The 24066-nt window shown below is 34.7% G+C and overlaps 1 protein-coding gene across 6 annotated transcripts in view; it reads right to left on the bottom strand.

The window, feature by feature from the left end:
* LOC145297746 (mediator of RNA polymerase II transcription subunit 15-like) overlaps nt 1-24066 on the bottom strand; it is a 179902-nt gene that overhangs the window by 36848 nt on the left and 118988 nt on the right. For 3 of the 6 annotated variants that reach the window (XM_080143971.1, XM_080143976.1, XM_080143973.1), the window contains 3 exons: nt 22118-22144; nt 10997-11100; nt 5546-5737 (listed from right to left, as the gene is read on the bottom strand). In XM_080143971.1, the coding sequence (XP_080000097.1) occupies nt 5546-5737; nt 10997-11100; nt 22118-22144 (323 nt within the window). The remainder of the gene's footprint in view (nt 1-5545; nt 5738-10996; nt 11101-22117; nt 22145-24066) is intronic. The other 3 variants (XM_080143972.1, XM_080143975.1, XM_080143974.1) reach the window with 1 other exon arrangement.

Here is a 24066-nt window from a genome sequence, read left to right as displayed (position 1 = left end):
AAAAAAAAAAAAAAAAAACACTTGTGGGAGATCATCTATTAATTTTAGTTTTACTAGTAGTTAAAAATTAATATTTTTTATTTTATGATTATTACCAGCAAAGGAAGATTTTGCCGTAAATAAATCCAAATAAATGACAAATTGTTTTGGCATCGGAAAATATGCACAAATTTTTCTGATTCTGATACAGATACCCTAAAATGTTCTGATTTTCCCTCCGATTACAACACTAATTTCTACGCTTATAATATTCCACAAGTTTCCATTTTTCCTTTGGATTGTATTTGCATTATCCTCTTTATGTTTTTATTTTTTATGTTTTATCTTTTTGTCAACCTCTTATACCCCTCTGCCACCATTTCCTATTCCCTTTCCCCTATTTTAATATTTCTTAATTCCTTTTCATGCAGCTCCTGCTACTACCACCATTCCTGCTCTATTCCCCTTCCCCCACCATTTCTAGTCTCATTTCTTTTTCCGCTATCTGAAACATTCAATGTGCAAACTAGCAAGCAAAATTATCAGAGTATTTTAGTATACAAATGAAGAAAGCAAACATAAAAATTTCCACAAGAGCTTAGCTTGTAAACATTTAATACCAAAAACTCATCATCCTTGTTCATCTTGCAGTTTGCTACCAACATTTGTAGAAAGATAAATGCTGCACTTCCTAACCATCAGACAATTACCATTCCCTAAATTCATATTAAACAATCTCAGATTGAATCTTTTTAACTGCGATACTATAAATGTTAAAAAGTAGGGGAGAAATATATCAAACTAGCTGTACATACCCAGTATTGCCAGGTAAAAAATATAACGCCGGGAGGAGGGTTTAATCATATAAAGTGTGACCCGGATATAAAAAAAACGGGTATAAGATTTTCTCTGGTTTCAAATTAGAGCCTGTGTTAATGTACAGGGTAACCCGGATATAAGAAACATCTGGATATAAGAAAACCGAATAGAAGAGAGATCTTCTCTGGTCCCAAATTAGAGCCTGTGTTAATGTACAGGATAACCCGGATATAAGAAAATCGAATATAAGAGATCTTCTTTGGTCCCAAATTAGAGCCTGTGTTAATATACAGGATAACCCGGATATAAGAAACATATGGATATAAGAAAACCGAATATAAGAGAGATTTTCTCTGGTCCCAAATTAGAGCCTGTGTTAATGTACAGAATAACCCGGATACAAGAAACATCTGGATATAAGAAAATCGAATATAATAGATTTTCTCTGTCTCTGGTTTCAAATTAGAGCCTGTGTTAATGTACAGTGTAACCCGGATATAAGAAACTCGGATGTCTTGATATTAAGAAGTCTCTTATATCTGGGTTACACTAATATTTAAGATACATCAAATATCCCAAGTTGTTATGATTTTCCTGAAAGTTGACCATATTTTGGATTTCTGCAAGCATAAAACAGTCATCTATGAAATTCAAATAAAATTCTCGTAGCTTAAAGGGAAATAACTGGTAGGTTAAATAGAAAACTTGCTTCCATTTTTCACCGCAGCTGATGCTGGTTATACTAATAATTAAAAATAATGTAAATTAAATTAAAAATAAATTAAATAAGTGAACTTTGTATAATATTTCTAAATAGAATACTTAAATCTAATTAGTAATTAATTATTACTAATTTCTATTAAAAATTTAAAGCTAATGAGGAAAAACAGGTTTTCTTTAATGTGATATGCAAATGAGATAACCTCTTGAATAAATACTATATATAGAAATCATGCAGTAATAAAAGTATATAAGAGCTCCTTTTCAGTATTAAAATCTATTTGTGAAACGGTGTACCTTTTGTATATAGTAAACAAACAGGCATGAATATGACTATCATAATAGAAGAGGAAAGAAGTGTTGGGAAGAATGAGAAATAGAAACCTGATAAAAAAGAGGAAATAAGTTTATCAGAGAAAAAAGGTATAGGATCAATGGAAAAACAATGGATAGGAATTTGTTCATCAACGCAGACAAAAGGAAGCTGAGGTAAGGTGGTGAATCAAGGTATGGCATTAAACGAGAACAAAAAGAACCGGTACATTTTTAGAGTTAGTTTTGGGATGGATTTTGTGGCAATGAGTTTTACAATAGTTGGGGAAGTTTGCAACGGTCAATGAGAATTGGCTCCATTTTACAACAGTCCAGTTGAGGCCAGTTGGACATAGTTGATGACAGTTGCAAGTTAGCATAGTGCAAAGCAGATCATGGCTTGAACCAGTTCAGGAGAGCCTTGGGAGATCAAGATAAGCTGACTTCAATTAGCAAACTGCCTCAACAGAAAAACTAAAATTTTGGATGTTGTTAGTGCTTAGAGGGTAGTTTCCCATGATTGTGTCACACACACACCCAGAGTGCAACAAATATTTACAGAAAGTGTCGAAGTCTGTGTTTTCTTTGCGTTTGTTTTATTTTTTTTTTATACTTGTGAACCCATGCACCTCCTTAGTAGTCACCAATGTGAGAGACAACACAGCCAGAAGAGAAGACGGTAAGAAAGATGACTACAGAAACATATGGATGGATTCAAAGTTTTCCACATGAGTTTTTTAACTCCAGTAGAGCACGCCAAACCTTCAATAAGTAACAATGACCACTGCATCACCTCAACTTGTAGAAAAGTAAAATCCGAATCTACCTTAATTAAATCAGTAACTTCTTTATTCTGAATCAATCATGAATCAAGGAATATTGTGGGTGATGTCCTCTTCTCTTCCCTACAACAGCTTTCTCTCAGAAGAGACACTGCTAGTCTTTCTCTATTGCGTGATACTATAAAGTGGCCTTGAGGTGGATTTGAGCCATTAAGTGCTGAGAGGGGGTAGGAATAGACAAAGGAAGAGGAAATAGCTTAGAATAAACAAAGAAATCGAAAATATCCTACGATCAACAAAAGATAGGAAGTAGCAAACAATAGAAACTGATAAAACAGGGAAGGGCAGCTTCCAGTAGCTGGGGTGGGGTGGGCGACCTGAGATACCAACATAGAGGGGACAGAGTTGACATCGCGGCGGATGGAAGTTAGACAGTTAGAGTTGACAACTAGATGCCGTTGATGGCGGATGGGAGTTGATAACGACAACAGTTGGACATTTAAAGTTGATTGCGAGACAGACAAACGTAACATTGATAGAACAGAGGAAGACACACACACACACACACACACACACACACACACTCACAAAAGTCCAACATTCAATTTATATGTGAACATTGGCGTTTGTGTTTCTCCTTTGTTTCACGAATTATTATATTCTACTTTTGTGAAACCACGAGTGTGTTCCCACCGACAGTCGCCAGCGAGAAAATGACGATCCGGCCATAAGAGGAATAGTCAAACAAAACATCCACGGTATACGATGTTGGGAGTCGGCAATCTGTCGTTTGGTTACAATTGTTATTTTCATGGTAGGTGCTTAATTGAGCTCCAATCTATGCCCCTTCCCATAAAATATTCACCACAAAAACAGTTTTAGTTACAACTGTCAATAATTTCCTTTCTTTGCGTATCTAAAATTAAACAGCATTTTCATGAACAAAGTTTCTTTGTAAGAATTATGCGCCTGGAATACGATACTATAAGGCTGCTTCCCAGTTGACTATAAGATGGCTGTTTTCAAGTCAAATATTAACAAATTCTGGTTGAGTTGTTTCAACCATTGTTACCAAGTAAAACGGTGCTGTTTTGCCGTCTTTAACTATCCCAAGAAAAGACAAAAATAAAATCCTTATGATGTACATACACACGATGAAAAGAAAATATTGTACACCAAATTCATGTAAATTGATCAAGTATTTTCATTTTCATGAAGCACATAATTTTTTTTTAAGTGAATTTGGGTTTTTCTCATGCCAATCCCTCCCCATGTTAAGAATGGCTTTCTAAAATTTCACAAAACTTTGAATTATTTGGAATTATCTCTTTTATCCTGCAATATGAGGTTGAGAGATCATTAATTAAACATAAAAATTTTTTTTTTTTTTTTTAAATAAAACTAAATCAAATTACCTGATTTTTGATGTATGATATATTTTTTTCATCATGGATATGTGAACCATAAAAATTTTTTATTTTTGCTGTGACAACAGAACATTCTTTTCATTCTTTTGACTCTCTAGACACTTAACCAACCGAGAATCACATCCCTCTAAATAAAAACATAAGATATTAATGGATATATATACTCGATAGTCAAAACAATGAAAAGAATATGCTGTTGGCCTAGCCCTAGTGAAGACTAATGTTAGAAAAAAAAAAAAAAAAAAAAAAAATGGAGAGGAAGGAAAGGGATTAAAAAAAGATATCAATAGATTATGGTGAGAGAATCTATGATACCTGAGGTTACACGCCACCAGTTGATGTGGGGCTTAGCTACCAAATGTTAATATTTTCTATACTTTCCAAAGACATTCACTGATAAATTCCTTCACCTCAAACAGTCAGCATGTCTGCCTTAAATAGTCTTCACTTCTTGTACAGGATGTTCAAAAAGTCTTGAACACATTTCAAGTCTTCATATCTGTTTAACTATAAATGGTAATAAGATGAAAATGGTGGCATTTTAAAGCTAAATGAATTAAGTTTTTTTTTTGTAAAACTATTGATTTTTTTCATTTCATTTCTTTTCATATCCAGTAATGGTGTTCACTCAACCAGAAAAGGCATTGTGTGCTTGAATTTGCAAAAACTGAATCATGGACATTTGTTTAATGTGTATTTCTCAAAAAAGATCTCACACCTTGCGATTTTTTTCAGGGATTTGTGAAAGGACTCGTCTATGTGCCTACCATTCCAAGCGACGTGAATGAGCCCGAATAACAGAAGCTGTTGCAACCACTGACAACGTATTACTGGGACGCGTTTGGCAAAACATAGACTCTTTGTTTGATGTGTGTCGTGTGACCAATGGTGCTCACTCTTTGAACATTCCATGAAAAACTTGATTACAAACTTTCTGAATATACCAGATGTGTTCACTCAACCAGAAAAGGCGTTTTGTGTGCTTGAATTTGCAAAAACTGAATCATGGACACTTGTTTAATGTGCACCTTCAGATCTCACATCCTGCGATTTTTCTTTTGTGTGGGGATTTGTGAAAGGATTAGTCCATGTGCCTCTCATTCTAAGAGGCGTGGATGAGCTGAAGGCCTAAAGACCAGAAGTTGTTGCAAGCCTTGACAACACAGTGCTAGGATGCATTTGGCAAGAATTGGACTATCGGCTTGATGTGTCTTGTGATCAATGATGTTTACATTGGACAACTTTGAACATTTCATGAAAAACTTGAGATTACAGGCTTTCTGAAAATACCAGAGGCGTCTTCATATTCTTAATAGTTCTCGGGATATTCAATGTCAAAATGTGCTCAAGACTCTTGGAACACCCTTATATAATCATTCAAGAGAAGTAACTCACTTGTCATTAATCTCATCTTAGCAAATAAACAGCATATTTTTCACAATATGTATCTTCACGAGGGAAACAAAGACCTCATTACGTTAGAGTACCTTGGTAAAGTTTACTTACGTTTGGGGCTGATACTGGTAATTGTTGGACCGGCATCTGTTGCTGCTGTTGTTGTTGTTGCTGTTGTTGCTGCTGCTGTTGTTGCTGCTGCTGTTGCTGCTGCTGTTGCTGCTGCTGTTGCTGGGGAGGTGGTTGTTGCTGGGGAGGTGGCTGCTGTTGTGGAGGTGCTTGTTGCATGAAAGCATCATGTCTCTGAAATATATAAGATTTAACAGTCAAACAAGCGAGGCTACCTTAACGCCGCCCAGGGCATAAAACCAAAAATTAAGAAATAAGATAAAAAAAAAAAAAAAAAAAAAAAGGTTAAAGTGTATGTAACATCTTTATATTACGACTCCCGTCTCAATCTGTCTCTATCTTTCCCCGTTTTTCCACATCCCTCTCCCCCACCCCTCTTCTGTAACGCGATCATTACTTTTTAACTGTGTTATTCTGTTTCAAACCTATCAGACCCACACATCGTCCAATACCATCACAAAGGAACAAACAAATAAAAAAGGAAAGAAATAAAAATGCAACTCGACAGTTTCTTAAAGTGCAAATGAAACGCATTTATTTGTGGTTCTTCGAACAATAGTGCATTTCATTATCTTTCTAAAGTCCTTTTGCTTTTTCGACCATGTAACGTATTTTCTCTCAATGCACACTGATCAAAAATAACACCCGATCGCTTCCTTTGCTCGACCATGTGATGTCTTTTTTCTGCCTTTTTTCCCTCCTCCTTCTCGTTATGTAAGCACGTGCATACTTGCTTAATTTGCATATGTGCTAAGATGGCTGCTGCTGCTAATATTTTTGCTAGTCAGCTATCTTACAGCTGCTGATTTTCTCACGGGTGCTATGTTAGACTTTAACCTCCACCCAGTTCATTCCTTGCTCTCATTTTAATGTCTTGAAAATAATGCCGTTCACCTCTCCTTTATATAATTGACAACATTAGAAAAACTAACCTCCCCTGACAAAACCTGACCCAGTTTAAGAATTTTTTTTTTTTTTTTTGTAAATTTCAAATATTATTTATCCAGAGCAACACCGATCCAAAATATATCAACTTTTTAGGTATTTGTTTTGTAATTTTTGACTTTTAGCTGAACACAGTAACATAAAAACAGCACTTCATGTAATAGACAAAAGTTGGAGAAAGATTTCCAAAGATATTTGAGAAGAAAAGTAAAAGTGGTCGACTAAAGTCGTGGGATGACCTAAAGATTCCACTTTCATTAACTACTACATCAAGGTTATGGAAAGGACACCACTCCTTTCCTAGGATTACTCCACTTACCCTTGATCCTCCCTCACCTTATAATGCTGAACAAGAGAGGCATCAAATACCATGGTTTTTTTTTTGTCTTAACTCAACTGAGGATTGAACCCTGGTCACTAAGATCATTACCGAAAACTCTTGCCATTATGCCAAATGGGATGACCAAAATTAGAGCAAAACAAATGACATAATTTACTGTGATATCCATACACCCCAGAGTCAAGACCCCAGAGAATGTTGGGAAATGAGTCACAAATGAAAAGTTATTGAAAGTAAAAAATAAAAAAAAAAGGCCATGACCCAAGACAATATGATGAAATGATTCACAAAGAGAGGCGATCAGAAATAAAATGGGTAGTTAGCTGCTCTCTGGAACTAAAACTAGGCATTTAGTATGTCTGGTTGCGGTTAATAGAGTATTCTGTTTAGTTTACAGCGCTTGGCTAAAGTTTAGTTTACAGACATGAGTAAATGGTAAGAGAGGAGTCAAAATCGGGCGAGAGTAGATAAGGCAGAACTTTTAGTAGATGAGATGAATCGATTAACAACCAACAAAGATGCCCCGACAAACAGTTATCACCAGACAATATTTGAGGGTCCTTTATAAACGCACACACTCAGAACATTACTGATTCATACATAATGTATCGGAGTCGTGTTTTATGCGAGTTTCTGTAGTTTTTATTTTAAAAAATTGTAAACCAGTGCGTATTATCTCAGCGATCACCGGCACAACACTGACAGAATCTGAAGATGATAAGGGGGAGGAAAATCACCGTACACAAATGTTGGAGTCTGCAATTGTCGAGGGACACGCATGGTTTTACATTGTGACAACAAAACTAGCCAACCAGAGACAAACAAGGAAAGATATTAAAACTGCACCTTTACACCATGTGACATTTTGTATTTAAACCTTTTAACGACATTCACCCAAGATAGGTTGAGCTGGCTCTTCCCATAGAACACACAGCATCTCAAAAGAATGCAGACTGTGCACGACGGTCCGCAGCCGCCAAGATAGTTATGGTCAGTCAGTCCCGGGATCAGCAACGAACATCATAGACCTGTAGACTGGATATAGGTTCGATGTTACCTTTGATGGCATGTAGCCATATCTTTAGCTGGCCTCGCAGGCGTGCTTGGTAATCTTGAAATGCTTCTAAAGCTATTGCTTCACGGATAAACTCCTGTATTGCAGCACCTAGTGTGGCCAAAACAACAAAATCTGCTCTTTGAAAGTGCTTGATTAAGAAAGATGATCCTGCATCACGTTATAAGTGGGGATGAGGCATCCTAACCGCTATCTCAAATTCCAACCAAGAGATCTTTTCAAGATTCTAACCATCCCGTTAAGTGCAATTGTTTGTATTTCTCTTGCACTTGGTTCACCGGGTGTATTTGCCAGGTAGTTTTTTTTAAAATTCTTTTTCATGAATCCAGTTGCTCCCATAATTACTGGAATGGAGACATTCTAAAGGGGGAGAGGACATGTACATATTATTCACAGCGTTTATTAGATGAATGTTGTATGCATTTTTTTTTTTTTTTCAATTTACAATTTACTTTAATTTACTGGGAAATCTCTCTTGCACTTGGTTCACCAGGTATATTTGCCAGGTAGTTTTTTTTCAAATTCTTTTTCATGAGTCCAGTCTCTCCTATAATTACTGAAATAATAGAGATCTTCCTAAGATTCCGGTTTCTTTTCATGTTGCACATAAGACATTGACATTTCATTATCTTTTCCCTCTCGTCTCTGTTTAACCCAGCATCATTGTCCCTGTATCACTTTGTCAGCTTGAACGGCTCCGTTTTCTAGGTAAGTAGATATCAGGATTGTATAGTCATAATGGATGGTGTATGACTTATTTCCAACTGTTCTTTCTGGTATATGTGCTCAGGACTTGCTGCTATATCAGATATTCAATATCATTGTATGTTGAAATAAATAGAATTTAGCAGCCATTTTGGGCACCATTTTTAAATTAAGAATGAAACTTTTTTTTTTTCTTAAGGAACATTGCTACAGAGAGATAAAAGGGGCCGAATTTATAAGGACATTCTGAGTGCGTACTTGAGCAGCAAGATGTTTGTTTACATTTAAATTTTTGTGCATTTTGATACAGATGGGGAGAAACAAAGCAGGGAGGAAATTTAAAATGCAAACACTCATCTAGCTGTAAACACTATCAATAATTCCCCCACTCTTTATCTGTGCCTAAACCTAAACGTAGATTCCATGAACAAAGCTTCTTTCTTAGAACTGCACGCCTGTGGAATTGTCTTCCGTTTTCCTGCTTTCCGGCTGACTACAATATGGTTGTCTTCAAGTCTAACGTAAATAAGTTCCTGATGAGCCGTTCCATATAAGTTATCAAATTTACCAAATTTTCATTACTAATGATTACTATGTTGTCCAATTTCTAATGTACACTCTTTAACCCTTATCCTTGAGTGGCCTCTTGGCCTTGATAATGTGGTGATGCATATGTAAAAAAAAAAAAAAAAAATGGTCCAAGGAAAGAAGCTATTAGAGTAGAAAGCTATCTACAGTGAAGGATTTAGATGGTTTTGTTTTACGGCATATCAGCCCTTTTCAAGTTATTTAATGCCGAATCCAGTGATTTTGAAGAAAAAGGTTTTAATAGAATATATTTGTTTTTTTGGGTCGGTTTCTATTTAACACATAGTTGGGACCCTAACAGGTACTACCACTTCAGGTCAGAGTGGACCTGGGACCAATGGCAATTAAAAGGTGGCTCCATACTCCCCAAAGCCCGCAAGCTGGGGCCTCACCATCGGATATAGTTTAAGGTCATATCCAGGACCATCTACAGTGAAGGAGGTAGGATTTTGTTGTCAGTCAGGTTGATTAAGAGCATTTGTGATACTATCGTTGTCTCCCTTCCCCATAAGTGCTAGGAAGTAAGAAAAAGAAATGTAACAAAAGACAAGCCGGAATATGAGAACAAAGATATAGGATATAGGTTTATCAACAGAACAATGGGGAGAAAGTTGTTCTCCGGGGTAGACAAAAGAGTTATGGGGTTGTAATGAAGGTGTGCCAAATGGCAGAACAAAAAGATTGAATATATTTTTAGAGTTAGTTCTTGGAGTGACTGGGTTTTATGACAGCTAGGAGCAGTTTGTAATGGCTGACGACAATTACAGTTTATGATAGTTGCGAGTTCAAGACAGAAGGCAAACCATGGTCATGAAGAGATAGGAAAATGAATTGATCAACCGACTGATGAAGATGGCCTCAAAAGTAGATTTAGATGTGGACCTTAGTGTTCAGAGGGTCGATGATATTACACACACATCCAAAGCATAACTTTTACTGAAATTCCTAAAATAATAATTTTGAAGAAAAATTTTGCGATTAAATTATTTGTACATGTTATAAACGATTAATATTTACAGAAAGTGTCTGGGTCTGGGTTTTCGTTTTTAGTTGTTCAACTTTATTTCCGCCAAATGTGAGTTATGACGACATGGCCAGAACAAGAGAAAACGAAGGAGAAGACCACAGAACACAATGTTGGGATCAGCAGTGTTGTCAGATAGGGTAATGCGTGGTTGTCACATATTTACATTGAAGGTGGTAGAATTTTGTGGTCAGTTTAGTCAGAAGTATTTACATTGAGGGGATACAAGTGTAGCAAATTTGTCGGGATATTCTGTGGAAGTACTTGCAAAACAGGCACAGAGATGAAACAGTGCAGGGATGTGACAGAGGCTGGAGTTTGGTAAATAGTGTGGGAATGTTAGGTGAAAGACTTTCTTTTGCATCCTGTTCAAGACGGAGAGACTAGTGGTTGGTGCAGCAGCCTATATGTGGAAACAGTACTCCACGCATAGTAAACCAAGCGAATAAATGAATTTGAATGAAAAATTTTATAATATTTATTAATATATTTATAATAGAGTGGGACAGAAGAAGAAAAGAGATTTGCGGCCAGTGGGATCTCCAGTTGATCTCTATTGTGAGAAGAAACCTTTGTCGGATGGGCAGGAGGGGTAGCATAAGAGAAGAGACCACCATCAAGGCAGGAAAGCAGAAAAAGAAGAGACCTCCATCTTCTAAAGAGAAAAAAAACGTTCTTAGAGGGAGAAGGCGATTTAGCCTCTTTACTAAGTATTATTTTGAGAAGTCAGTTTTTCATGCAAATGGTTAAACCTACTTGTAAAGGGATTGGCTTCTGATTTGGAGGTGGACGTGCCTGCATCATATGTCGCGGTGGATATTGCATTTGTGCAGCTGCCACTTGGGAATGACCCATCATGCCTGTAAAGAGAAATAAATAAAAAAATAAACATCCTATAAGGTTTGTGTTCCTTCATAAAAGCGCTGGTTGAGTTTGAATAAAATAAATAGGTATTAGATACGTTTGAAGCCAAAACAACGCATTATTACGAAATAAACAGATATTTATTTTGTTTGAAATTTATATTGAATATAATATAAATTTCAAACAAAATGTTTATTTTGTAATAATGCATTGTTTTTGGCTTCAAACGTACCTAATACATATTTATTTTATTCAAATATCCTATAATTGATGGTTCAAATTTTTGCATAAATTACAATTGGGTCAAAAAAAAAAAAAAAAATTTAGTTACAAAATTATTTTTTGTGAAATCAGTACATATATACGAGGGACGCTCCAAAAGTAATGGCTTCTATTTTTTCATTCCATCTGAATGGATAAGAGGAGATTGCATATGGCATTGTTATAACAATGTATTTCATGACATGAAAGTTTCATCCCTTTGTTGCAGATATTGATGGTGTGAGACTAAGAAAGCAACCCATCATAGACGTGCATCAGAATCAGAGATGTATCATTGAATTCTTCCATGCAGAAAAAAATTGAATCGCTCACTATTCACTGGCACCTGTTGAATGTTTATGAAGTCGATACAGTTGGTTCCAATACAGTTAGGACATCAATTTGTTGATTTCAGAGTGGTGTGAGTGATAAAGCACTCCAGACATTTACAACCGAGACATCGTTAATCGTTGGCAAAAGTGCTTTGAGAATGGCAGTGACTATGTAGAAAAATAAATTCTGAAGCACAAACGGTCACTTGTTTTAATGGTAACGCTCCTCCTTTCAATAACTCTTTAATGTTTCAGTTTTTAAGTTAAAAATAGGCCTTACTTTTGGAACGACCCTCATAATAAAACTAAAAATAAAGACCATTTGTTATACGATGCTCTATAGTTAAAACTATAAAATAACTTCACGATTCAAAATAAAATATCGGGGGGGGGAAAAAAAACTGTTTATTAAATTAGATTTTTGGAAAAGTTGCAACTGTAGATTATACTACAAAAGTTTGACTTGAAAAGAAAACAAAATCCTTCAGCTAATATACTTTTGATAGTTTTTTTTTTTTTTTTTTTTTTCCGGATTCATTTTCTTTCAAATCTTTTGTGATAGTTGGTGAATTGTAAGTTTAGTTAAATTCATGGAGGTTTCATTAATTTTCATGCCTTTACTTAATTCCTCTTCCAATTTGAAACATTGAATTTCACAAGAAACACTCGTCTAGCTGTAAACACTATCAATAATTTCCCCCACTCTTTATCTGTGCCTAAACCTAAACGTAGATTCCATGAACAAAGCTTCTTTCTTAGAACTGCACGCCTGTGGAATTGTCTTCCGTTTTCCTGCTTTCCGGCTGACTACAATATGGTTGTGTTCAAGTCTAAAGTAAATAAGTTCTTGATGGGCCGTTCCATATAGGTTATTAAATTTGCCAAATTCTCATTACTAATGATTACTATATTGACCAATTTCTACTGTACACTCTTTAACCCTTATCCTTGAGTGGCCTCTGGGCCTTGATAATGTGGTGATGCCTTTGTAAAAAAAAAAAAAAAAAAAAAAAAAAATATTATGCTAAAATCTCGAATCCAAGAAAACATGGCGCCCTTTCATCACTGGTAATTAAAAAAAAAAAAAAAAATATTGCATACTTTTTGTACACATCTACAAATGGGAGCTGTATTAAAACTATTACTTCAAGTTTGGATACATTTCATTCCTTTGACTCTTTGCATGCTTATTTGCAGTATTATAGCTCAACTAACAAACTAAGGGAGGGACAAATAGAAATACTAATTTCAATTAATACATTTTCAAACAAATTTAATAAAGTCAATCAAAATATGAAATTTAAAAACTTTTATATTATTCTTTAAGTTTTGTAGAGCAGCATTCTTTTGTTTGTTTGTTTTGCGCCTTTTTCTTTTCCAAATTTGCTATTTTTATTTTATTTTTTATTTTTTTTTTTTTATATGGAAATCACTCCAGACAAGAAATAAAGCCATTTGTTGTAAAGAGATGAAATAAAATTTGAAAAAAAAAAAAAAAAAATTCTACTTCAGAATCAAAAACTAACCAACAATTAGTGTTGGAGAAATTTGGACACAGAAAACAGCAATTATACCTCTCTGTCAGAAATATTGTAAGTACTAAAAGAACAAAATAAGGGAAGTGAGAGTTACGAGGCTGCGAAGAGTAAACCCAAAGTTCACTTTCTGCTCTTAAGTGTTAATACCTTTCTTAGATAAAGTAATAAACACAGGAAAAAAAAAATCTTTGGCCATCTGCTTTTTGTTTATATATAAGTGCTTACTACTACAACTACTACTACTCCTTCATCCAGCATGGCCGCAGCTGAGATCAAACTCACTACACGAGTTTGTAGTTTGTAGTGTAATTCAAATCTTGTCGGTAGCTGAATACTTGATGCTTCGCCAGGGCTATCAAGGGTATTTTTTTTTATCGTGATGCCATCACTAAATGGGGTGCCTACCACGGCTTAAGAGAGTCCCATCTACCCTCAAGAGAAGGATAGATTGCGCCAGTTTCTCAAACTGGTATTTTACCTCGCGATACATGCAGCACCTTGCCTTCCCAAATGGTCACCCATCTAGTACTGGCCAGGCTCAATGTTGCTTAACTTTGGTGATCTGACGAGAACTGGTGTGTCAACTAGATTGTGCCACCTGTTTTTTGTTTATATATAAATGATTACTACTACTACTACTACTGCTGCTGTCAAGTTTAGATGGATTATCTCCCTTTGGCATGTGTATTGGAAAGTGTTACAGTTGTATTGAACAAGGAAAGGACAAACCAAATTATTATATGAATAGAAAATCCACACCGAACAAAACAAGATCAGCGCATCTCCGTTATCTTGTTAGTTTCTACAATCTTGTCATCATTCGAACCCTAAACATAAAAATTTGAAGTGAACGATAATTTTCCACAAGACTGGATCCCAGCCAAAAATGAACAAACCCAAGTTGTATAACTTATAGGCATCAGAATTTCCCATCAGTGGAATACATTGATACAAGATTGCTTTCCTGAGGGCTGAAACATGGGCATCTTCAATTCCAATAAACATTGGTTCTAAACTATCCTCATAAGTTATCAAATTTTAATCATTCCATTATTTTTAAATCTTCATATTTTTCATCATTCAATTTATCACTCTTATTAACTAAAATCAGACTGGTAGAATGCAAGCCATTTCGAGGATAGCTTGTTCTATATCAATATATGGTCCTGTGCAGTTCCAGGGGGTCCACCTTAGGTTTTGCTTTCTAATCCTTTATAGAGATAACATATTGCTAATCTCCCGACATATCTCAACTGGGGAATGCCAATGGGGATGTCCAAGCATTTTTTGTTCGGCCAAAGTAATCTTCCACTAGAGTACTGGTTTTTTCAAATCCCACTTTCCTGACCTTGTGCCTAATCTTGTTGCTATAGGAGGAAGATAAATAAAAACTTATCAAGTGGTTTTTAACCTTGTTGACTCATTTAGTAATAAGAAACTAGCAAAATTTTAATAATTTTAGAGAAATTAATTTTTTATGAAATGAATTTTTTTTTTAGGCTTTCAATGTAAGACCTCTTTTTCAAAGAAAACTTTTTCTCTTCATTTTGCTGATGGTATTAACCTCAAGGGGTTGGTTACTCATGAAGAGAGAGAAATGCACGTCCAATATTACTGATGGTTGTTATAAAGTCTGAAATCAATGTGTTTGCATGGCTGGACAAGTTTTTAATAGGAGATTGTCTACTTCTTTGAAAACATTATTTTGTAGAGGGCGTAGCTGTATAGTGAATTCTTCATAACATTGAAAGTTAAAATCACAATATTTGAAATTTCAATATTTTTAGTCTACAAAATTTCAAAATTCACCATTATTAAAATTTTTCACATGCAACAAAAATCAGAATTAGAGAAGAAATTTAAAAAAATAAAATATTCGAATTATTTGGATTCATCAAACTACTGTTCTCATCTCGAGTGTCATTTTCACGATGTTTCAGTCAATGTAACCTCCAACCTTCAGATGTATCTTGTCAAATTCAGGAATTTGGACAGAATTTTGAATAGAACCCTTTATTTACTTCATTGGGGTAGTATGCTCTCATTCTGACAGCAATGACTGGATAAAGTTCTTAAGTAATTCACAATCATATTTTTTGGTTGCCCAACTGAGAATTGAACCTTCGACCTTTAGGAGAATATCACTTTCACAATTAATTTTTCCAAGTACTCTAAGCCAATTCCAGAGTTCAACAAGATACACCTGAAGAAGGTCGGAGGTTACATCAACTGAAACGTTGTGAAAATAACATTCAAGATGAGAACAGTAGTCCAGTGAATCCAAATAATACAAATAACCAATCCTCATCTCAAAAATTCAAAAACTAAAAATATTGTACAAAAGTAACCAAATAATAAAAAAAATATCTCATCATGGTTGTTATTTTTATAATGTTTCGGTCGACATAATCTCCAACATTCTTCAGAATTTCAAAATGAACCCTTTATCTAGCCCATGGAGGTAGATTATTTTTATTCCATCAGACATGACAGAGTAGAAATGTCAACTAATTTTCTTTTTTTTTTTAATTACCACCTGCAGCGAGGATTGAACTATCAACCTTCAGAAGACTGACTGAGAACCGCCTGTTACTCAATGCTTTTATCTGCTATGCAACAAGCCCTTGTAGACATGTTGATTTGTGAGTTTGAAAAGATGCGATCAAAGATTGGAGGTTACATCGACTGAAACGTAAAAAATAAGAACCAAGAGTAATAGAAGTTATCAATTATTCTTTTGTAGCATGTACAAATTTAATCGCAAAACTTTATTTTGAAATTATTATTTTAGGAATTTCAATAAAAAAAAATTAAAAGATTTTTTTTAAATCATACAATTTTTGGTGCTTATTCAGATTGGCACTTATGGCGATAAACAAAAATGAAGAAAAACTTTTATCATGTGTACTCTAAAAGAGTAAGCCATTTTGAGTTTCAGAACAGTTTCAGATGGTTCGCTGTTACACACAAGTCCTGGGAGGTGACTTGTTTGTAGTAGATAGTTCCACAGAACAAAATATTCTTACCGTGTCGAGACGGAAAAGAACATGTGAAATTGCTCCAGAAAAGGTTTAATATTTATGAAGCAATTCTGGTTTCTGATTGGTTGGTAGCAGAACGTGAATTAATTTGATTCGTCAGTTCTTAGCAGCATTGTTTATAAATAGAATCGTCCAACTGTGTGGGATCATACCTCATTACAACTCCAAAATATTGCAACATGTACCTACTTATCACTGAATGAAGATGGCATATTCCAAAAATCATGAACATTGATAAAGTAGTTTTGTTTTGTTATTTCAGAAAATTAAATTTTATGCTTTTTAGCGGTAACTTGTTGCCACGGACATTTGTTTCTGGAGATGGTCATCTCAATTTTTGTTTTAAACTTATATAAACTGTATATAAATTTTGTTTAAATCTATATTCTATTTTCTGAAAAAATGTTTATTAAAAATTAAAAAAATCCAAAAAGAAAGCATTATGTCAATAATAATTTTGCTTAAATTTTTTTAGATTCTATTTTTTTAAAAAGCAAACCAATTGCTAACCAACTGCCATAGTGGGTTGTCTGCCCTTGGCAAGCCTTATTTTCATTCAAGTATGGAAGCTATTTTTTCTCCCTTATAGTGATTTTTAATTTTTGTAAATAAAGAAAAGAAAAAAAAAATACTTATCAAATTACACGATTTTTTTAAACATTTCATCTTCGTTACATGACTAATACGTATATCATACAGACTTTTCTTTATTTTCTTAACTTTTAATTGCCGCCATAAGTGCTAATTTAAATAAGCATTTAATTCATTTTTTTTCTTCTTTGACAAGTAACCATTCCCAATAGTGGGATAAAGAGTGAGAAGTAAGAGAAAGTGGATGAAGGCAGGGAGGTGTATGGGGAGGGGAGTCTGTTGCTGTCAAGAAAAGCTAAAAAGTTTAACAAGACAAACACGAGACATGCAAAGGCATGGCATTTGCCATGATGGCCGAAAACTTGCCACCAGGACAGTTAAGACTTTGAAATATTGGTATTGGTGATGAGGGCTCGGTGATCAACAACACGGATGGACAACCAAGTGCACCAAAGTATGGATCCAGTTCATTTCACAGAACCATTTCCATTTAGGATGTTGGCAACCTTCATGTGATCTCTCATGCAGATACGAAGTGTTTTTTCTAGAAAGAATCCTAACTAAAAAGATATCGGAGCACCAATGCCAACAATAGAATCATCTCATTCATAAGAGAATAAATGAACACAAGTTGTTGAATTATCTCCCCATGCTTCTGTTCAGTCTTGAAAGACAAAGGATACCCACTGTAGGGGCAGTAGCGTGTGTAATTGTGAGGCAAGGGTTGTGCAATCACCAACCACACCTCTCCTGAATCGGCACTGTTTGAGTCCAGTGGCAAGGAGAAGACCAGGACGGCTGGAAACAATGCCGAGATAAGCGGAGAGAACATACAGCACCTGAAAGTCCCAAATGGTCACTTATTTAGTACTGTCCAGGTTCAACATAGCTTAACTTCAGTGATCCAGCGGGAACCGGTGTGTCAACATTATGAGTTATCTGCTACCTTGGTGATAGGTAATGTCCAAGAGGCATCTGTGAGGAATGCACAATCCACCAATGCAAAGTTACATGCGGCAAATTTCGGGAAATTATTCCACTTCTGACCAATAATCGTGACAGTGTTCTGTAGCTGTGTCCACAATGCAAAGTTGCATGCCAACAAGTGCTGGACTCTCAAAGAGTCCAAGACAAGCAACAACTTCTGCCTAGTGAGCAATCTATGCTGGATATGCCATACTAAAGATGACAAAGCATGTCAGCAACTCCGTTCTTTACAGAAAATTTCAAACCTCACCTCTGGATGCAGAACTACGCGAGAAACATCTCTATTGGTTTGGTCATGTCAAGCGCATTGATGGGTGGATAAACAAAGCCTGCATGGTTGATGGCATGTCTGGAATTGGCTGCTCATGCAAGACTTGGACTGCAACGAACAAGGACATGAAAACCTGCATGAGGGGGATACCATGGATCAAACTAAATGGTCAATAGATGTCCGATCAGCTGCAAAGCCACAGAAATTTGTCTAAGAAATCGAAAGTTTGAGTAAATCATCCACAACATTCGTTAGAGTGCCGGCAAAATAAAACTGATAATTAAAGTAGATTTATTTTTAGTAAATTGTCCTCCACATTCATTAGACCATGTAAAAATGTGACCCACGTGGTCCCCACTCGAAAACACAAACAAAAAAAAAAAAAAAATATATGACACTCCATAATAATGTTTCTCTTGGTTGTTGTTCAATTCATGACGCACCTATTTATCAAATTTTTTGTCTTTGAAATCTCTTTCAAGTGGTTGGAAATTATCACATACATTAGGTGTAATTCAGAAGCAAGTTTTCAAACAGTTGTGCATCGATTGGCTTTAACTAAGACTCTTAATTAATCTTTGTCAACATACGATGGCCAACCACTATGCTCATCATGTTCAAGACTCTTGTTGCCACCACGAAATTTCTTAAACCACCATCGTGCTATGCGTTCAGTTGTGGTTCCTGAGCCAAACACTTTGTTGATATCGCAGGCTGTTTCAGCAGCTTTTTGGCCTAGCTTGAATTGAAATAAGAAAATTGCACGGATTTGCTTTTTTCCATCTTTTATTCAACATTGTGAAAAGACAATTGTTTTAAATTGTAATTTAAATGATTAGATAGAGCGAAAACATTCTTTTAAATGATATATAAAGTAAAGGTATTATAACTTGATAAATGGGTGCCTCACGAATTGAACGACAACCAAGAGAAACGTTATTATGAAATGTCATCTTCCCTTATTTTACTCAAGAACGAACCGTTTCTCAAGCGGGTTGTGACTTTCGATGAAAATTTGATTCTTTACGAGAACTGCCGATGCTCAGCTCAGAGGTTAGATACCGATGAAGCTCCACAACACTTCTCGAAGCCAGAGTTGCACCTAAAGAAGGTTATGCTGTTTGGTGGTCTGCAATTGTTTTTTTGAATGCAGGCGAAACCAAAGTAGTACTGTCAACAAACTGATGAAATGCATCAGAAACTTCAACAACAACACCCAGCATTAGTCAACAGGAAAGGCACAATTCTCCTTCACGACAATGCCCGACCGCACATTGCTAAATCGACCCTGCAGAAGTTGAATGAATTCGGCTACAAAACTGCTACATTCGCCATACTCTCCAGAACTCTCACCTACCAACTACCACTTTCAAGCATATCGAACACTTGGCATGAAAAATGCTTTAAAAAAAAAAAAAAAAAAAAAAAAAAAAAAAAAAAAAAAAAAACACTACAGAATATTAAAAACACCTTCAGCAACGTCAGCGTCACCAAAACACAATAAATTCACTCACTTTGTGTTGGCAAAAGTGTGTTCATTCTGATGGTGTTTATTTCGATCAATAAATTTTTTTTTTTAGTCAAAATATGTTTATCTGAATTTAAAAGTTAAAAAGCCACAAGAACCTGATATAATCGCCTTTAACTTGAACCTTTTAATGTTAAAGAGTTAAATAAAATAAAAATATCTGTTTTATTCTTATGATTACAAGTAAATGGAAATTAAAGAGAAAGCATCTTAAAAATTAATTAATGTGCATGAAAAATACAAAAGCTAAACCATGCATTTGAGATTATTTTTTGATTGTGTAGGTTTTCAGTTTCCCAAATTTACACTTAAAAAAAAAAAAAAAAAAAAAAAAAAAAAAAAAAAAAAAAAAAACAGCAGCTTGTGGTACCGAACTATTACCAGAGCTCCAAAAATCCAAAGGTAACTTGATCTACATTAATTTTGTCCGAAGATCAGAATCTTCTTAGAATTCTATTGCTCTTTATGCTTGACCAGAAATGGTCTGAAATACGGATTTCTTTCTCAAGCCTTTTTTTTTTTCTTTTTCTTTTTTTAAAACAAAGAGTCCCCTCTGGAGGCGACTCGAGGATAAGGGTTGATGAGTGTACAGTGGTCATGGGGAACATGTTGTAGTCATCTTGAGTAGTGGAAATTTAGTAAATTGGACTACTTAAGGGGACGGCCCAAGAATTTGTTTACATTAGACTTGATATTGTAGTCAGTTGAAAAACAGGAAAATGGAACAGAGTCCCACAGGCATGCAGTTCTAAGAAAGAAACTTTGTTTATGGAATCTATGTTTAGATTTAGGCACAGATAAAGAGTGGGGGAAATTATTGATAGTGGTTTCGGCTAGACAAGTGTTTTTCATGGAAGTCAGGACAGGGGTGACCATAGATTGAAGCTCAGATGAGCACTTGCCATGAAAGTAACGATAAAGCAAAGACATGCTCGCAATGTCTCTTCTCTGGGAAAGAAGTTGCAGGGTAGAGAAAAAGGCATCCCCCACTAGGCTACGAAGTCTATTTTGAACTCTGTCAAGGCAAGATAAACTGCCTCTAGCAGCCCCTGCCCAGATGTGGCAATAGTACTTCATCTAATTGCACTACGAACATTTGATGGACAAGTTTACCTTACTATTCATACATTTTTACGAGAATATTAGTAAAAGTTAGGCAGCAGCCCAATTCACACCGACACACTGGTTCTCGCTAGATCACCAAAGTTAAGTAACATTGAGCCTAAACTTGTTATCACGCAAGCACCTGATAATTTTTCCTATTTACTTGTCTCGCCATGAGGGCCATGTTAGACACAAGGTCAGTTTTTAATGTCAGAAAAATCCAACTGCCAAAAAGAAAAGGGGGGGGGGTATCTGGATGGGAACAAAAATTTAAATTGCTTCATTGACCGAAGACAAAAAATACAAAGTGTAGTATCAGATACTACACTTTGCTTCACTGGAAAAAAAAAAAGAAAAGAAAAAAAAGAAAGCACTCTTTAGTTGTCCTAAAAACAAACAATAAATGGAGTCCAAGTTATGTGATATGAGCTTGCAATATGAAATAGGATTCTTTGTTGAAAAGCTTGCGGGAAGGTCGGAAAAGTGTGCACATACGCTGGGACTAAAGTGAAAAGAGGAGGATCTTGGAATAGACAGTGCATGAGATTCGGGGCAGGGGTGGGGAAAGCAAGCAAACATGCAAAATATAAAAAAAAAAAATTTTTTTAAGTAACAATTTAAGGTATGTGACTAATTTTGGCATAAAACTTTCTTTACAATATCATTGCCAGAAAAGAAATCCCCATGGAGTGAAAGTGGAGAATTTCTGCTTAGATGCATTTCTGCTTGGTAAATTTCCATAATAAATCTGTAGTTTTTATCTTTGAATTATTTGAATTTACTCAAAACTATTAACTGGTTATGGTTGATGTGATAAAAATAATCTACCTATATGGATTAGTTCTTTTAATGGAAATCACACTACACAAGGTTCAGTTTGAAATTTCATTAAGATCCCAAAGTTTAACAATGTACCTGAAGAAGGCTGAAGGCTATTATTAAGATTAAACTTGCCCTTCTTTACTAATAAAAATTAAATTTAAATAGTTTTACTGGTAGTTTAAAATCAATAAATATTTATCATTGGTATCAGCAATGCTAAATTAAGTTTAAAAAAAAAAAAAAAATGAAAAGAATCGTTTTTGGCATTGGAAAAATAGAGACAAATTTTTCTGAATCCGATACCTCAAAAGTTCTGATTTTTCAGGATAACAAAAGCATGTTCTCATCTGGCCAAGAGACTAACTTCATTTTAGTAAATAGATAAAGCAAAAAAAAAAAAAAAAAAAAAAAAAGGCTTCTTTTGGTTTTTATGGACTCTAAATGAAGAGTTACACATAACTGCATTAACTAATGACGGCCAAAAAGGTAAAGAGAGAACAAATGTGAAAATGACCGATTATCGGCCGCCTAGGCTTACCTTGATTAAATACAAGAACTTTATGGGCTACAAAGGAAGAAGAACGCAAACAATTGCCAGTTGAAATTGATTGTAAAAAAAAAAAAAAAGTTTAAGACATTTCGAGCATAGAGAGAATGATATAGAAAAAAAAAAAAATAAAGTAACAGGTCTTAATGTTTGCGTTCAATGGTGGTTCAAATTTCTTAAAACTACTTACTGAAAAAAAAAAAAAAAAGCCAAAAATCAACAATACAAACTGAAAGCAATGAATAATACGAATACAGTAAAAAAAAAAAACACTATTCAATTTTTTTTTTTTCACCTTCAAAGCATTGTTTAAATTTGGATTCCAATTTTTAAGTTGAGTCAATGCAACAGTTTTCTTATTTCTTAAACACTTATTTAAAAATTTAAAGTCAACTTAGTTTTGATGATAGAATCTATCAAGCATACAAACAGTTTGTGCTACTTTTTCATACCTTGTAGCATCTTGTCACTAGAAAAGCAAAGTTTGTGTGAACTTCAGTGATTTTTTTTTTTTTTTTTTTTTTTTTTTTTTTAAATCGAAGGGCGAAAAAATTTGCATGATCCTCTTGATTGAAAGATGGGGGGGGGATATCACTGTTGAAGATCTTATTTTTTTTAGTAAGACCATTACTATTAGGAAGGAAAAGGAAAAAGAAACATAGAAACATACAAACTGTTTCTATGCATGAAGATGACGTCATATCAAAACAAACCGGATTTAAAATTTTTTAAATAAATCTTTATTAAAAATTCTGCGTTGTATTTATTCGCTTTTTAAATCTACAAATTTAAAAAGCAGTTTTAGTTATATGGTTACATTTTTGTTTGTTTGTTTTTATATTTTATTTTTTTTTAAATAATTAGTAAGTTAGTAAAGTGTTAGATTTGCAACTGCAATTTAGAAGGCTGTCACAATGCGAGGAATAAAATATAGTCGTTGTTGGTAAGAGAAGACGAGAACAAGTGGCGATTTACAAATCAATAAGTACAGACATATATTTTTTATATATATATATATATATATATATATAATATATATATATATATATATATATATAGTTGTATTGGTAAAATGTCTTACTTGTTATGTCTGCGACAATATCCATTATTAATTTCGGAAAAATTCCCTTTTCAAATGGTGGACGTAACAGATCGATTCAAAGCATGCTAGATGATGGAGCGGAAGTTGGGTAGGATTGAAGCATTGTGTGGGATAGGTATGTAGTAGAGATTTAGAAGGCTGTCACAATGCGAGGAATGAAATACAGTCGTTGTTGGTAAGAGAAGACGAGAACAAGTGGCGATTTACAAATCAATAAGTACATACATATATTTTATGTATACATATATTTATTCAGTTGTATTGGTTATATTGATGTTTTTTTTTTGGGGGGGGGGTGCTATTTCACTTTCATTTTGTAATTGTTACTTTATGGATGGTCATCGTAACTCATTCACGAAAACGGTCGATCCACCATGAGTAGAATTGTAAACAAATGCCCAGGGTTCTAAGAAAACAGCTAAAAAAGTATCATTGGATGAATATTCCTACTTATATATAAAAGGTACTGTGTGTGTGTGTGTGTGTGTGTGTGTGTGTGTGTGTGTGTATGAGTGGGTTCTTTATGGACTCTGAAATGGTTGGGCAGATTTTGGGGGGGGGGGCGGGGTCACACAAAACGTACTTTATGCGCCCGGGAGTGTTCTTAGAAAGGTTTTGTATTGAAATACCTCCAATAAGTATCAAAAAGCGAGAATTGAAAAACTCCAATTAAAAAAGGAACACCCTGATTTTGACCAGGTTCTTTAATAAGACAGGGACGCGTTCAAAATGAATGTTTCTGTTTAAAGCATAATTGGACCATGATACTTTTGCATTTTAAACTTTAATTCAAACCATTATAAAGGAAAATTTTATAAAATCGACAGATTCTCTACAG

Source organism: Euprymna scolopes, chromosome 18 (genome assembly GCF_053919585.1).
Source record: "Euprymna scolopes isolate OS-2025 chromosome 18, ASM5391958v1, whole genome shotgun sequence".
NCBI classification, from domain to species: Eukaryota; Metazoa; Mollusca; class Cephalopoda; order Sepiida; family Sepiolidae; genus Euprymna; species Euprymna scolopes.
This window is presented reverse-complemented; position numbering and strand designations above follow the sequence as displayed.